At 38.7% G+C, this 14032-nt stretch overlaps 1 protein-coding gene across 14 annotated transcripts in view; it reads right to left on the bottom strand.

The window, feature by feature from the left end:
• Positions 1-14032, bottom strand: part of cacna1g (calcium channel, voltage-dependent, T type, alpha 1G subunit) — a 329241-nt gene that overhangs the window by 117179 nt on the left and 198030 nt on the right. For all 14 annotated transcript variants that reach the window (XM_028475732.1, XM_028475730.1, XM_028475738.1 and 11 more), the window contains exons 11-14: positions 11514-11665; positions 7575-7760; positions 6239-6353; positions 3510-3665 (exon numbers count right to left, since the gene is read on the bottom strand). In XM_028475732.1, the coding sequence (XP_028331533.1) occupies positions 3510-3665; positions 6239-6353; positions 7575-7760; positions 11514-11665 (609 nt within the window). The remainder of the gene's footprint in view (positions 1-3509; positions 3666-6238; positions 6354-7574; positions 7761-11513; positions 11666-14032) is intronic.

Raw genomic sequence — 14032 nt, 5'->3', positions numbered from 1 at the left:
CCAGCCACTGTTCTCTGACAATCACATACCCATAACATGGTATTTCTAAGCTTCTACATTTGTTCAGATTATAGTAGCACCCTTAGTGGTTACAGATAACGTGAAATTTTGGAAATGTATGATGCTGAGTGACAAAAAATTATGTTTTAAATTAAAAAAATCTGTTGTCTGCCCCAAAAAACCTAGAGATCAAATATAAAGCCAATTCTCGTTAGCAAAGGCTGTAAAATCAGAAATAATTGAATTAATGTATGGACATCAACTGCAGCAAGTTTGGTGATAATAATAAACGTTAGGCCAAAGATACACATGTTTTGTACAAAAACGTTCAGGAGGAAGCCCACTTTACCACAACTGTGCCAAAGTTTTCCACAAGTTTGGAAACAAGACACCATTTGTCATCATTGCGGTGTATTTTCTGAGTTTGTGGCGTTGTTTTGGTACGTATATCAGTGGATTCTGCTCAGCCTGTAGTTTCACGTAGGCTCTTGTTATGGAGCTCTGTGTTTATTTTGTGAAGCAGAGGACTGAAAAAGTCTGAGTTTGCATAGTTGTTGAGTTTTCCCTCTTTTAGGTTTAGGGTTAGGGGTTAGGATAACAAAAGGTGAGGGTAACAAACGACATTTATTGACAGCCTTCAAGACACCTTATTGATGCTATTGACAGGTGTCATGTCATAGTAATGACAGCGTAATGTCAGCCTTTATGTATAAAACTCCAGGTAAAGTATTACTCATAAATATTGTTAAGTATACAGTAAGTGTCAAATGTGTGTGTATTGTCAATGGTCAAAGGTGCAATGAAAAGAAGTGCCAACTTCTGTCTTCTTTGTTGTTTAAGGTCCCTAGAAAGAGACGCATTGGTCTGGTTGAGCTCTCTGCAGCAGATATTGGATTCTGTCACATAGACGCAACTTGACAAACAAATGCAACAGGAAGAAATATTCAATAAAAAAAATAAAAATGTGTGTGTGAAAAGCAATGCATAAGACAAAATATTGAATGAAGAAAATAACAAAAAAACAAACAAGATCAATATTTCCCAGAAGGAGTGATATGAAGTTATTTGGAATAATACAGCGAGCATGTATCCAGGGTAGGCTGACACAACTTTCAAAGTCCTTGTTACCTAGCAACCCTGATGGAGGGAAGAGTTTGTCGAACTGAAAATACATTTAGAATTTGGAGCAAAAGAGTCTAGTGTTTTGTTTTTTTTTCATAATGATATATTTATATTTGAAATAAAATACTAATACAAAAAATGCACAAAAATAGACTAAAACTAATACCTTTTACATTGCTTTTGTTTGTAGGGCATTTAGTCCGTGTATGGCTCTGATGTTGGTAATTTGGGGTTTGTTAAGTGGGAATGATGTTAAGTGGTTTTACCCATAAAAACTGTGGTCAAACCCCTTTTCAGGAAGGATGGTTATAATTAGGGGTGGGGCGATATCCAAAGTTCACAAGACAATACAATATACTGTACTGGGCTCACGATAATGATACAGGGCAATTTTTTTTGGAAAACCTTGGACATACTTACAGGTATAACTTTTACAACTCAAGTGAATATAAAATACAATAAATGAGACAATTTTCCCCTATTTAAAAAAGAAAAAAAAAACATATGCTAGTAGTCGTGAACCAATAACACTTGTACCATCAATGATATCTTGTGAAGTTTTAATATCGCAATAACTTTTCGCACAATGTGTTGTCCCACCAGTAGTTATAATCAGTGTCGGTATCATGGGGGGGCATTCGTGGGCCGTGCCCCCCCTGCTGACCTACTGTGCCCCCCACCCCACTCTTCCCACGCTACATGGGGAGCTTATTATTACTCAAAGTCAAGAGATCTGATTGGCTATCTCCAACTGACTACGCACACTGACAGCGCGGACGGTGCCTGCTCTGTTGACGTCACTCACATTGCTGCATCGCGAGAGCCATATAGCGATATAGATATAGAGCGCTAAATTCAGATGGAGGGCAGGAAGTGAAGTAGGTTGAGAATCTACCCTCTGAAATCATCAAAATACCCATGCTATGTGTAGTTTACGGCTGCTCCAATCGTTCTAATCGAGGAAAGGAAAAGAGATTTTATAGAGTACCGAAGATCGTGGTCGTTCACAAAGGTGAGAATTGTAAAAAAGCGCACAGAACATTTATTACTGGCTGGCGCCGACTCTGGTTATAATACAGGTCATTTTTTTCTCTTTGACTAACAACAATGTTAGCTTGAGTGACTGAATGTTATAAAAAATATATTTTTCACAAATGGATAGTTTTTTTCTTTCTGTAGAGCTGGATGATGGCTATCCTTCAAATGTAGACGTGTTGTTACACAGTGACATTGGAAAAAGGCTGGTCTGTGGCCCTCGACTAATTTAATTTGAGAGCCCTGGTCTGAATGCTGTACTTCAGTGATTTTCCACAACTGTGTCGAGGCACACAAGTGTCATGGTGGTATTTTGTAAAATGTTTGGTCTGGTGTGGGCTTTTTCTCAAAGCATGGGATGGCCTGGGGCTCAAAGATCGGAAACCAATGAAGATGTTGGTTTCTCGTAAGAATGAATATCTCTTCCATGGCATTCCCGCCTGAATACTCAACATAGAAGAGTTCAGCGAATCAATGTTTCCACGGAAAACAATCTCAGGAATATCCAGATGTGTAGAAATATGCTTCTAAATCTGCATGCTAGTCCATTCAAACTACTCGAGTGCTTAATATTTGGGCAAGGGATAACTGAAATAGCAGGAGAGAGCCATTCCTATTAATACATCATTTATGAGCCTGTCATATTTTCTCTTCACTAATTCTCATTTATTCTCTGTCCTCCCAATGATCAAAGCCTTGGCGCTGTCAAAACCCCAAAAAAACAAAAGTGGAGGAGTCGAGCAAACAAATGGAGAAAGACTGAATGTCTTTGTGATTTACTTGGTTCATCTCCTCTAACCTTATGCTCGTCTTTCTCAGTCACAATGTGGTGGAGTAAAGTCTTTCACCTAGTAGATAATTCTTTACAGCATCAAATCAGCAATTATTCCAATTTTTATCCTAAAAAAGGTCTCTAAGAGGAGGAAGTAGTCAATAACAGAGTTTAGAATTAAAAAAAAAAACAGTGGATTAGGCTAATGCACAGTCTAGCCTTGTGTGCATAGTTTTCCCTTGATGTACTTTTCAGTCTTGGCAGATAAACAGAAACAACAAGGAGGATGATTGCTGAGGTTGAGGGATTGAGTGGAGAATTCAACAGAAGATGAATATTTAGAAGAAAAAAAAGAAGAATGAATTGTTTTGAATGGAAAGTCATACCCTGATGAAATCCACTGCAAAGAGCACAAGAACAGGTAAAGGTCAAGCCTTCACATTTGTATTAATCTATCAAACGAGAGCCTGTCCTGAATACATTCACCTGATTAAACACTGAATAAAATGTAAGAAAGAGCTCAAATTATGATAAATTAAGTCTATCTTGACAATTATTTTCTCTTTTCCCAACATGGTACCTCTGTTTGGAATCCCTCAACCAAGATGGCCACCAACAAGTTGAAGAGGACATAGTTGCCAAATGTCATGAGTGCGATGAAGTAAAGAGCAGCTACCGGAGAAGTGGAGGCCATGCCGTTATATAACACCTTGTTCCAGTCCTCTTGGGTTAATATCTGAGGAGGAGAAGAAGAGAATGTTCTTAGTCAGTAGCTGTGTTTCAATTACCCTTGGAAATGCGCAAAATCTAAATAGCAGAATAAAAACTGGTAATGGAAACACTTGAATTTCGAAAAACACAAAAGTTTTTATGCTCCCATGAGGTGTCAATATTGTAACATATCGCAAAAGCGCAATGGAAACACTTTTTTCCACAATTACACGTCACATAACGTGACGTACCTGGCCACACGACCACTTCTCTCTGAGAAAACATGGCGTGGTACGTGTGGACAGCAGAGGAGACAGAGATATTTCTTCATATTATACTTAGAAATTATCACTTCCATGACACCATGATATACAGCAAACAACAAAGGAATATGGAGTGTCATTAGGAGGTTTGGAGCGTCCGTCTTCCTGCAGCGAAGTTTCGTGGGATGAAATTTCACAGAAGTTATGAAGCTCCTGTCTAAACAAGCTTCCAATGGAAACGAGTTCAAAGCGCAATTATACTTTGTCGACGTTTATAAATATTGCTTTTATTTTGCGTCATAGAAATAGTAATAGAAACACACATCGTGATAGGTTAGGGGACTTTACACTAAAAAGGCACAGGCAACAGGACGTCACCCCTCACACTGCATAAGCCCATTGACTTGTATAGGGCAATAAATAAAGAGTTTAAAATGAACCACATTGGGAGTAAAGGCAGAGGCCCTGACCACTGCGCAACAATGGGGTGATATTAAGGTTACTAAATTCAGTGTTGCACTCGTATTATTTCCTAGCACTCTTTGAATCTGTGGAATGACGGCCCCTAAATAACAGTTTTTGTACATTGCTTTGCATGTATAATTAGTAGTTGTACTTTCAATGCAAATTGCAATTTGGCCTATTGCGTTGCAGCGGTATGTACAGTAAATTTATGTCGTTCATCTCCCTCCAGCTGATGGTTTAGTGTTTCGAACTGGCAGCCGCTTTTAAAATTAGAAGCCCTTTAATGGATCTTATTTATGCCCTTTAGTCATCTAACGCTATTAAATAAGAAACTAACAACCACTACCGTCCGCCCGAAGAAGAAGATTTATCATGGAGGAACTTTTGGATGGATAAGAAAAAACTAATCTGTGGTGCTACAGGTAAAGAAGCTGCACATCTTAAAATACATGGACAGAAAACACTGTTGTCATGCAAACGTAAATGTATTTACAATGGCTTTTTCATGCTTTTGTTTTGATGAATTGGAATGCGTTTTACCACAAAACCTGTTTCAAAAACCTGTGATTAAAATGTGCAAAGCAGTGCAAAGAACAGTATTTCTTCAGTACGTCTCTTCATTCTAGTTGGTTGAATCCAAATAAAATATTTTTGTGTTTTTGCGGATTTTCTTAATGACAACCTGTCTTTGTGCATTTGGTGATGTGAGGATCAAGACTTTTGCACCAAACATTACCAAAAATAAGGGAGAAAACAAATTTGAATTGGTAAATGTGCAATAACTCTCTGGGGCGGATTCACTAAGATCTGAAATAAAAAATAAAGGGTGGTAAACCAGTTGCTTCCCTAAATCCTTTAGTAACACAGTTTCCTCACCTGCTGCGCAGAATTCACTAACATTGCAGCAATGATTAGTGCACATGCAGAGCTGGTGCAGACCGCCCTTATTTAAATGAGCGTTTTGTATGTGTTGTGTTGAACATGGAGGGTGAACACGAGTGCGCGAAAGCAAAAATGAAAATGTGAAGCAGCAGAATTGGAGGCGTTAGTAGAGGAAACAAATTTAAAAAAATGATGAATTACAGCATATAGATAGATATTCTTTATTTCATCTCGCAGTGGAGAAATGTACGTTGATGCGACTGTGAGTGACAAATGGGTGCATATGTGCGGGGAGCTTTTTTTTTCTCTCTCTGTCTCTTTCTCACACACACACAGACACACACGACTGGAGCCTTTTTTTAATCTCCGCTGTGTTATCTGTCCACATTTACTGTAGCAATGATCTCTGCGTTTGTGTTTGCACCTGCTTTTCAGTCATACAATTTTCTGCTACTAAAACTATCGTCGCAAACAATTCCAGATTTCCTGAATCACATTGCTCCCCCTGCATAAAAGTATTTGCATTTCCTCCTCCCATATTTTTGCTGCCCCTGGGAGATCCGCCTACTATGCATATTTATTAGGGGGAAACGCGATAAATGGATTGAGGGCGCATTGGGAAGTGCTGTGACGGCACACTCCTGATTCCCTTGCACACATTTTAATACCCATAAAGCTTTAGTAAATCCACCCCTCTTTTTTTTTGAGTAGACAAACTTTAAAATGAGCTGACAGTCTTTACTTAAGAGGAGTGTAACGGTACACATATTCCTGCCAAGCTGTTTTTGATATGGGAACAAACAGTTATTAAAGATTTGAAAATCATTATTTAAAGACATCTACATTACTTTAATCACAGCTGGGCTAAATGTTCCAATAGCTAGACAAAGAAACCTATAACTGATGGTCGTCCAACTCAGTCAGCAATCAATGAAGCATTAAGATGTTAAGATTTATAGGTAAGAGGTAGAGATGTTGTGTGGCTTACCTGAAAGACGGTTACTATGGCCCACAGTAGAGAGTCAAAGTTCTTCCTGTCAGGCAGAGTGTCTCCATCCCTCTCTGACCCAAACTTACAACCAAACAGATGCATCCCCAGGATACTATAATAGGATAGAGGAAAGAGAAGTATATAGGAAAAGCCAATTTATTATCTATATCAGTGAAAATCATTACATACTAGGGCTGGGCAATATATCGAGATTCAAGATATATCAAGTTTTCTATTGTGACGTTATAGAAAATGACAATATCGCCTATAATGAGATATATCTTATTTTTTTTATTTTTTTTTACTTGTTTTGATTGAAACAATCACAGAGTACAAATCACATCATACAGGTATTTAATATTATTCATAGAGCACAGTCAAACAGTGTCCATATTTCTGTGATATATATTTAATAGATTATTTTGTAATATAATACAGATTTTAGGAGTCGCTGCTTTCGATACTTCTCAGAACAGCATGAAAAGCTCAGTTAGATGGATTTCTGAGTGAATCCTAATGCAGACTTTCACCTAAACAAGCCACACCACAGAACTCACTCACACGTGCTGTCCCTTAAAGGAGAAAAAGCCAAAAGTGGAACATATTGATCAGCTGTTTGTTAATAAATGCCTGTGTGGCATTTTAAATCATTACATTTAACCCGGGAATTGTCTTTCTGGTAAGACTATTAAGTTAAAAACGTGGATATTAATGTCTTATATTGCCATTTTGAGAAAAGAAATATTGAGATATGAGATTTGGTCCATATCGCCCAGCCCTATTACATAATGTTTTTTGATTTTTTTTTTGCAAGCTGATTTTTTTTTTTAGCTGGCTTTTTATTATAAACTTTAAACCGTATAAAATATTCTTCCCTGAAGAAAATAATAATATTTGCATTTATTTTTTTATAAATAAATATTATACGTTCAAGCACTCAATAAAATCAAGTCAACGACCCACTTTTTAGCCTTGACCCATCTGTTGAAAACCTTCGTGTTAGGCGTTTCAGACCGTGCTGGATATGGATATTTTTTATTTTTTATTTTGGAACACTTTTATGCTGCATTGGAGAGCAGGCTATTTCAGTTTGATTTAGAGTTGGCTGACAATGGACTATTAGAGCAGGAACAATAGACAATAAACAGCACGATCAATCAAACCTTGGAGTGACTTGTGACAAGCGCGCGTCGAAACAAACAACTCCATCAGAAGCGATGGAACGTGCCCATTTTGACGAGCAAAAAAAGGTCACATCCACTTCCAAACTTTTTGGAACTTTAATGAAGTGATTCAAGTACTAGATATAGGAGGTGTTTTCTGCCAGTTTTACCTGAAGATGAAGATGAAGAGCATGAGCAGCATGCAGAAGGTGGCAACGTTGTCCATAGTTTTCATGAGAACCACCAACTGCCTCTGTAACGCCGGCATGAAGCGGACCAGCTTCAGCACCCGCATCAGCCGGAAAGTCCTCAGCACCGACAGGCCCCCGCCCTGCTGACCCACAATCTCCCACACACTGTTCCGAAAACACATGCACACACACAAAATCGAAGATTACAACTCAAGCAAAACTGGATTCATTGGTTGACAGTAGGGGTGTGTATTGCCTGGCATCTGGCAATATGATTCATATCCCGATACATAGGTCACAATACTACACATCCCGATATTAAAGTATAAGGCGATTATTGCGATTTCTTTTTTTTGCATATGACTTAAGAAACAACTAATCTGTAAATGTGTACACCTTCATGAGAACATTACGTATGAAATATATTTTATTGGCATATTTTACACTCAAAACATTGGCGCTAACATGCCATGTGCCAACAACTTAAAATAAAAAATAACATACAATCTGCCTGTGACTTTTAAACCAATTTTGACTTTAGTGCAACATTTATTTCGTGCAACTTAACTGAGATACTGTATATGCCTAGAACAACAAATAAATGCAGAACATTATTACTTTCCTTTTAGATTTTATTGAAAAAACACAAGCTGGTCAACATGTCCAGGTTTCAGCGTACTTCTTTGTGTAGTTACAATGTCTCCTGCAGTGGAGAAGACTTTTCTGGTTTAAGCCACACTGTGGACTTTTTGGCCTAAACAGTTGACCCATATGAGTTATTTTAAACGATTCCTCAGGCTATTAGACATTGATGGACAGCAGCGGGAAGCCCCTCTTGAAATACCGTCTATGTAAGTTTGGAGGAGAAGGAAACGGACCGTCTTTGGCCAGGTCATGTGACCTAGGGAATGCCTGGAGAACGTTTCACTTTACAGCAGTCACTTGACCACAAGCTAGTATATATAGTTCCCACGTGACGTCACAACATACGGGCATTTCCCGACGCGGCGCCACTGGTGTGTGCAGCTGAAACGAGTTTAGCCTCTGTGTACAGCCAAAAGAACAATACGGTAGTTTTGTGTTGGGTTAATGGTGCACTAATCGCCGCGATAGTTCAGTTAAACGTGGATTATTTAGTAAGGGAAGTCGGCAAGTCAGATCCGTAACTTCGAGATAAGGATTGGCTCCCAGCCCAGTCCCGCCCCGCTTCGCACCCCAGCCCTTAGAGCCAATCCTTATCTCGAAGTTACAGGCCAACTACTGTCTGCGTATACAATCAAAAGACAAGGGAGGCTGGCCTGACTGACTGTTCATTGATTTTTGCGACAGTGCTGCGGCGCTTGTGGCCACTAATGGCGCTTGCATGAAAGTTAGCAGTCTAGTGCCCCTAGTGGACAAAAGTTACACAGCGCGCTTTTAAATAAAAGTAAAAAAAAAAAAAAGAAAAGAAAGAAGAAATAAAATAGATATAGATGCCTTTTGAATCGATCCGAGAATCGCGCAATGTAATATCGCAATATATCGCCAAATTGATTTTTTCCAACACCCCTAGTTGACAGCATTACTGGATGAATATTATTGAACTTTCAAATATCTCTATAATAGGGCACGTGTCAAACTCAAGGCCGGGGGCCAAATCCGGCCGCTCAGAACGTTCAATTCTTAACTTGTTCAACAGCAAAGTGTAGCGCTGGTTAAAGATAAACCAAGCCTACGAACACTAAATTAATTTAAAAAGTTTGTCAATTATTAATATTTTAGCATGTTTTATGTGTAACTATGTATCACTGTTTGTCTTTGTCTGTTTTATGTTGGAGATCAGGTCTGCAAATGAGTATTTGGCAAGATGGCCAATGGACATGACATTGGTTGCTATTTTTTAAATGTAACAATACTCTCTGTTCTGTCCCTCTAAAATAAAATAATAAGTAAATAAATGTGGCCTGTAGGAAGAATTCAAAATGACTGAGAAAACATTATTCATTGTGTAAATGACCAAATAATTCAGTTGATGTTCAGTCAAATGCAATGGAACTCCACAGTATTTGCAGATGGCAATTTGTATTAAATATGTTACATGTGGAATAGCAAATTGAATTGAAATAGCTCATCTGGAAAGTTAAAATATGTTTTAAAATCCCAAATTGCGGCTTTGTCTGACTTGAAATAATAACTAGATTGAAAACTTATTCTGTTGGTAGATTTTAAAGTGATAAAGTGCATAGTCGCGAGTAGTTAGCCCTTCTTCTCTGTGTGAATGTGCATGTTTTTTCCCTGTGCCTGTGCATGTTCTCTACTGGTACACTGTCTTCCTCCCACTATTCAAAAACATGCACGTCAAATATTTTGGAGTTGTAGACATTTTGCATTGGGGTGAATGTCAGAATATTTGTTTTTTTGTGAATATTTGTTGGCTCTGTGACAGACTGGCATCTTGTCTGGTGTTTACCCGTCTTGGGCCCAATTGGCACTAAAAAAAAAACCCACCACCCTGAGTACAGGAATACATTTAGAAAGTTCACCTAAACATAAAAAACTAGGATTAACAACTTTTTAATCACCAACAGCCAAGTTGAGTTTTTAAGGATGTCCCATTTAGAATAAAAAACACATTTTACAGACTCCCCAAAGTTGGGGATCTTTAATGCATGTGGGCTCTTGGACACAGAGAGGTTCTAGTACCATAAATTGACCATAACAACCTGTCATTGCCAAATCTCATTAGTTCTCGGAGGCTAAGCAGATCTGGGCCTGGTTAGTAGTTGGAAGGGAGACCACTGAATATTCCAGGTGCCACAGTGGGGGACAGTCACTCCAGTGGTATCTGTCATTGTGTGCTTGGGCAAGACACTTCACCCACATTGCCTAGTATGGCAGCTGCGGCTACAATAGTAGCTTATCACCACTAAGTGTGGCGTGAAAGAATAATGCCTTAATTCTGTAAAGCGCTTTGAGTGTCTATGATAAAGCACTATATAAAATCAAATGCATTACTATTATTATTATTATTTGGTAAACACTAAACTAGGTCAAACATGGGCAACAAAATACCTAAAATGACTAGAAAAATACACTCCCTCTAACTCGAGTACCCACATCGATCTGGGGAGGTGTCTGGCAAATCCTATCAGAACCAGGGAGGGACATGAACAGAATGCTTGAAGCTGATTGGGCGAAGTGCCTGTCCACCATGATTTGTTTTAGCCAATCACATGGTAACAAATGATAATGTTTTTGGCATGCGCCGTAGAGACACTGCTACAACAACAAGAAGTTTCTTTTGGGATAGTAATGCTGCGGTCATTATATCGTTGAGTGACTTTTGCCGTTTTTGCAACACGAGTATTTGAGCTAAGGACACGTTAACATCCTCCTGCATTGACATCTTTCTATTTTGATTCAGAGCTTTGCTAATAGCGGTAGCCTAGCTAGTTTATCTCCCCGCAACTGCGCATGCGCCAGTTTGGCTTTGGCGCTTCTGCTTTCGTCACACTAGGATATCCCGCCTTAAACCACAACACTGTCTCATGATTGGTTCAAACCATTTTGGTTCAGTTTCAAAAGGCAAAGGCGGGAACAGCACAAGATGGATTCTGGTGTTTGTGAACACCAGGAAAATCCATCTTGCAGGCAAATCTGTGGCCCCCGCTGTGATAACAGTTGCCTACAGTATCACTGCTATAGGTTGTAGAAGTGAAGAAGAAGAAGAAGAAGAAGAAGAAGAAGAAGAAGAAGAAGAAGAAGAAGAAGAAGAAGAAGAAGAAGAAGAAGAAGAAGAAGAAGAAGAAGAAGAAGAAGAAGAAGAAGAAGAAGAAGAAGAAGAAGGCAATAGGGGGACGCTCTTTTACAACAATGGCTTATATTTTCATAATATGCATTATGTGTTGATTTGAACTGAAAAAAAACAAACGTGCTTACCTGATGACCACAATTATTCCATCAAAGATGTTGTAGGGGTTCTTGATGTAGCCGAAGGGCCCGTAGACCAAAACCTTCAGCAGCATCTCCAGAGAGAAGAGGCTGGTGAACACAATATTACTGATTTCCAGGGCATTGGTCAGCTCCTCAGGCTGCAGACACACAGAAAGAAGGTTGTAGAATAGGATCACCATAAATTGATTTCCAAAAAAGAGGACACTTGGGCCGACCTTGGCATACTCAAAAATAATACTGCAATTTCTTGAATCTACCTTGTAGCGGCAAAATACGATGCAGCAGATAAATAAGTTGTTATTCTCCATAACATTTAAAAAGCCTAAAAAATTATGAACACACATAAAGATTAGCTACAGAAAAGCAGAACAACATTAATTCATCCAGAATTTTTTATTTTATTTATTATTTTACCAGTTACTTTCTACATTCCAAGTCTCTCCCAGTGGCTCCTTTGTTTTCAAATCCCTCTCTGACCCTTCATGGAGGTTTCATCATTCAGGACGGTCTTTTTGCATTAAATCCACCACTATTTGGTCTCTTTCTATCAATCTTGGACTGTAGTCTTTCTGTTCTCTATGCTGCGTGTTTGACCATTTCGTCAAAACAAAGCGGCATCTTGAATAATTCCGTCACGTGTGAGTTAAAATACCATACCTGGCTCTAAGGAGTGACTCCTTAGCTTTCAAAAACTGCTGAAATGTCTCAGATAGAGCAAATATTAGCAGAGTTACAGTCATTTGGCTATCCGTACAGACAACCCCCGGTGCTATTCGTACGTGGCCTATGACGTTACCGGAAGTCATGTGACCATTCCATACATTCAAATCAGAAGAAAAAATGGCAAGCGATACACGTACAGATTTATGGTGGCAAGAAAAAATAAATCCACTTCAAAAGGTTAGGGTTAGGGTTAGTGAGTCCGTAACGAAGTTTAGGGTTAGGGTTACGGTTAGGGTTAGTGAGTCCATAACATAGTTTAGGGTTAGGGTTACGGTTAGGGTTAGTGAGTCCGTAACGAAGTTTAGGGTTAGGGTTACGGTTAGGGTTAGTTAGTCCATAACATAGTTTAGGGTTAGGGTTACGGTTAGGGTTAGTGAGTCCGTAACGAAGTTTAGGGTTAGGGTTACGGTTAGGGTTAGTGAGTCCAAAACGTAGTTTAGGTTAGGGTTATTAAAGTACTTTGGTTCCCTCTGGTGGTCAGATCGAGTGTACTTTGGTTCCCTCTGGTGGTCAGATCGAGTTGTACTTTGGTTCCCTCTGGTGGTCAGATCGAGTTGTACTTTGGTTCCCTCTGGTGGTCAGATCGAGTTGTACTTTGGTTCCCTCTGGTGGTCAGATCGAGTACGGTTAGGGTTAGTGAGTCCAAAACGTAGTTTAGGGTTAGGGTTACGGTTAGTGTTAGTGAGTCCGTAACGAAGTTTAGGGTTAGGGTTATGGTTAGGGTTAGGATTAGTTAGTCCGTAACGTAGTTTAGGAATCTACGTATTAATAGCAAACAGTAGTAAAAGTACGTGGCATCTTAATCAAGTGATCGATCACGTCACCTAAACTGGTTAATGAGGGGCACTACGTATGGATAGAATGTTGGTATATTGATACGGCTACGATACGAATAGCCACTGCCTTTAAATGAACATGTTCCCCTAGATGCGTTCAGGGTCCCTGGGAAACCCAGACATCCTCATGAGTTTATAAAATCTGGCCTGGACGAGACGAAAAGAGTTACCAGAAGTCTCGACTTGAAAAGTGAGTGGGTTCAAACAAAAGGTGCTCTGTCCTGAGTTGTTTAACACATCTCGATGTAAATATCATGAAATAAAAGCTGGAATTCTGAACTTTTGTCTCATATTCATGTTTTGACCTGAAACCCAAAGGTCTTCAGTGTACAACAAAAACAAAGAATTGACCTTGCCGTTCCAATACTTTTGGAGGAGACTGTACAATATTTCTTTTGTGTATTTTACAGCTGATTGAAGACATGGGTCAAAATTGACCCATTATCACAAGTGATGCAAACCGAAAGCTAACACAAGAGTTTAATGGGGTTATTTATTAAAGGCTCAGTAATTGTGAATAATTGTAATTGAACTTTATTTATTGAGAAAATAATTGTAATTGAACTTTAAAGAAATGTAAAATTAAAAAAAAAATGTGCCCTGTTTTTCTGTTTTTATAGGAAATACTTTTTGGTTTTTCTCAATTTCCTTTAAAAATGTATCTCATCAATTCAGAAAAACCAAAACATATTTCCTGTTACAAAACAGAAAAACAGGGCCAATTTTTTTTTAATTTACATATTTATATCTCATCATTTCAGAAAACACTAAACTTCCTTTTCTTCAGTGAATTCAATAAGCTTCCGTAGCTTTGCGCTGATGCAGCAACAGTATTTTTAATACCCGTCCTGTTGAACAGAATGCAGGATACAGCCTGAATCGGCCACTGGTGCAGTTAAACTACCATAAAAGTTTATAGATTTTGGCAGGATTTAATCCACACAT

This window comes from Gouania willdenowi, chromosome 19 (genome assembly GCF_900634775.1).
Source record: "Gouania willdenowi chromosome 19, fGouWil2.1, whole genome shotgun sequence".
Lineage (NCBI taxonomy): Eukaryota > Metazoa > Chordata > Actinopteri > Blenniiformes > Gobiesocidae > Gouania > Gouania willdenowi.
This window is presented reverse-complemented; position numbering and strand designations above follow the sequence as displayed.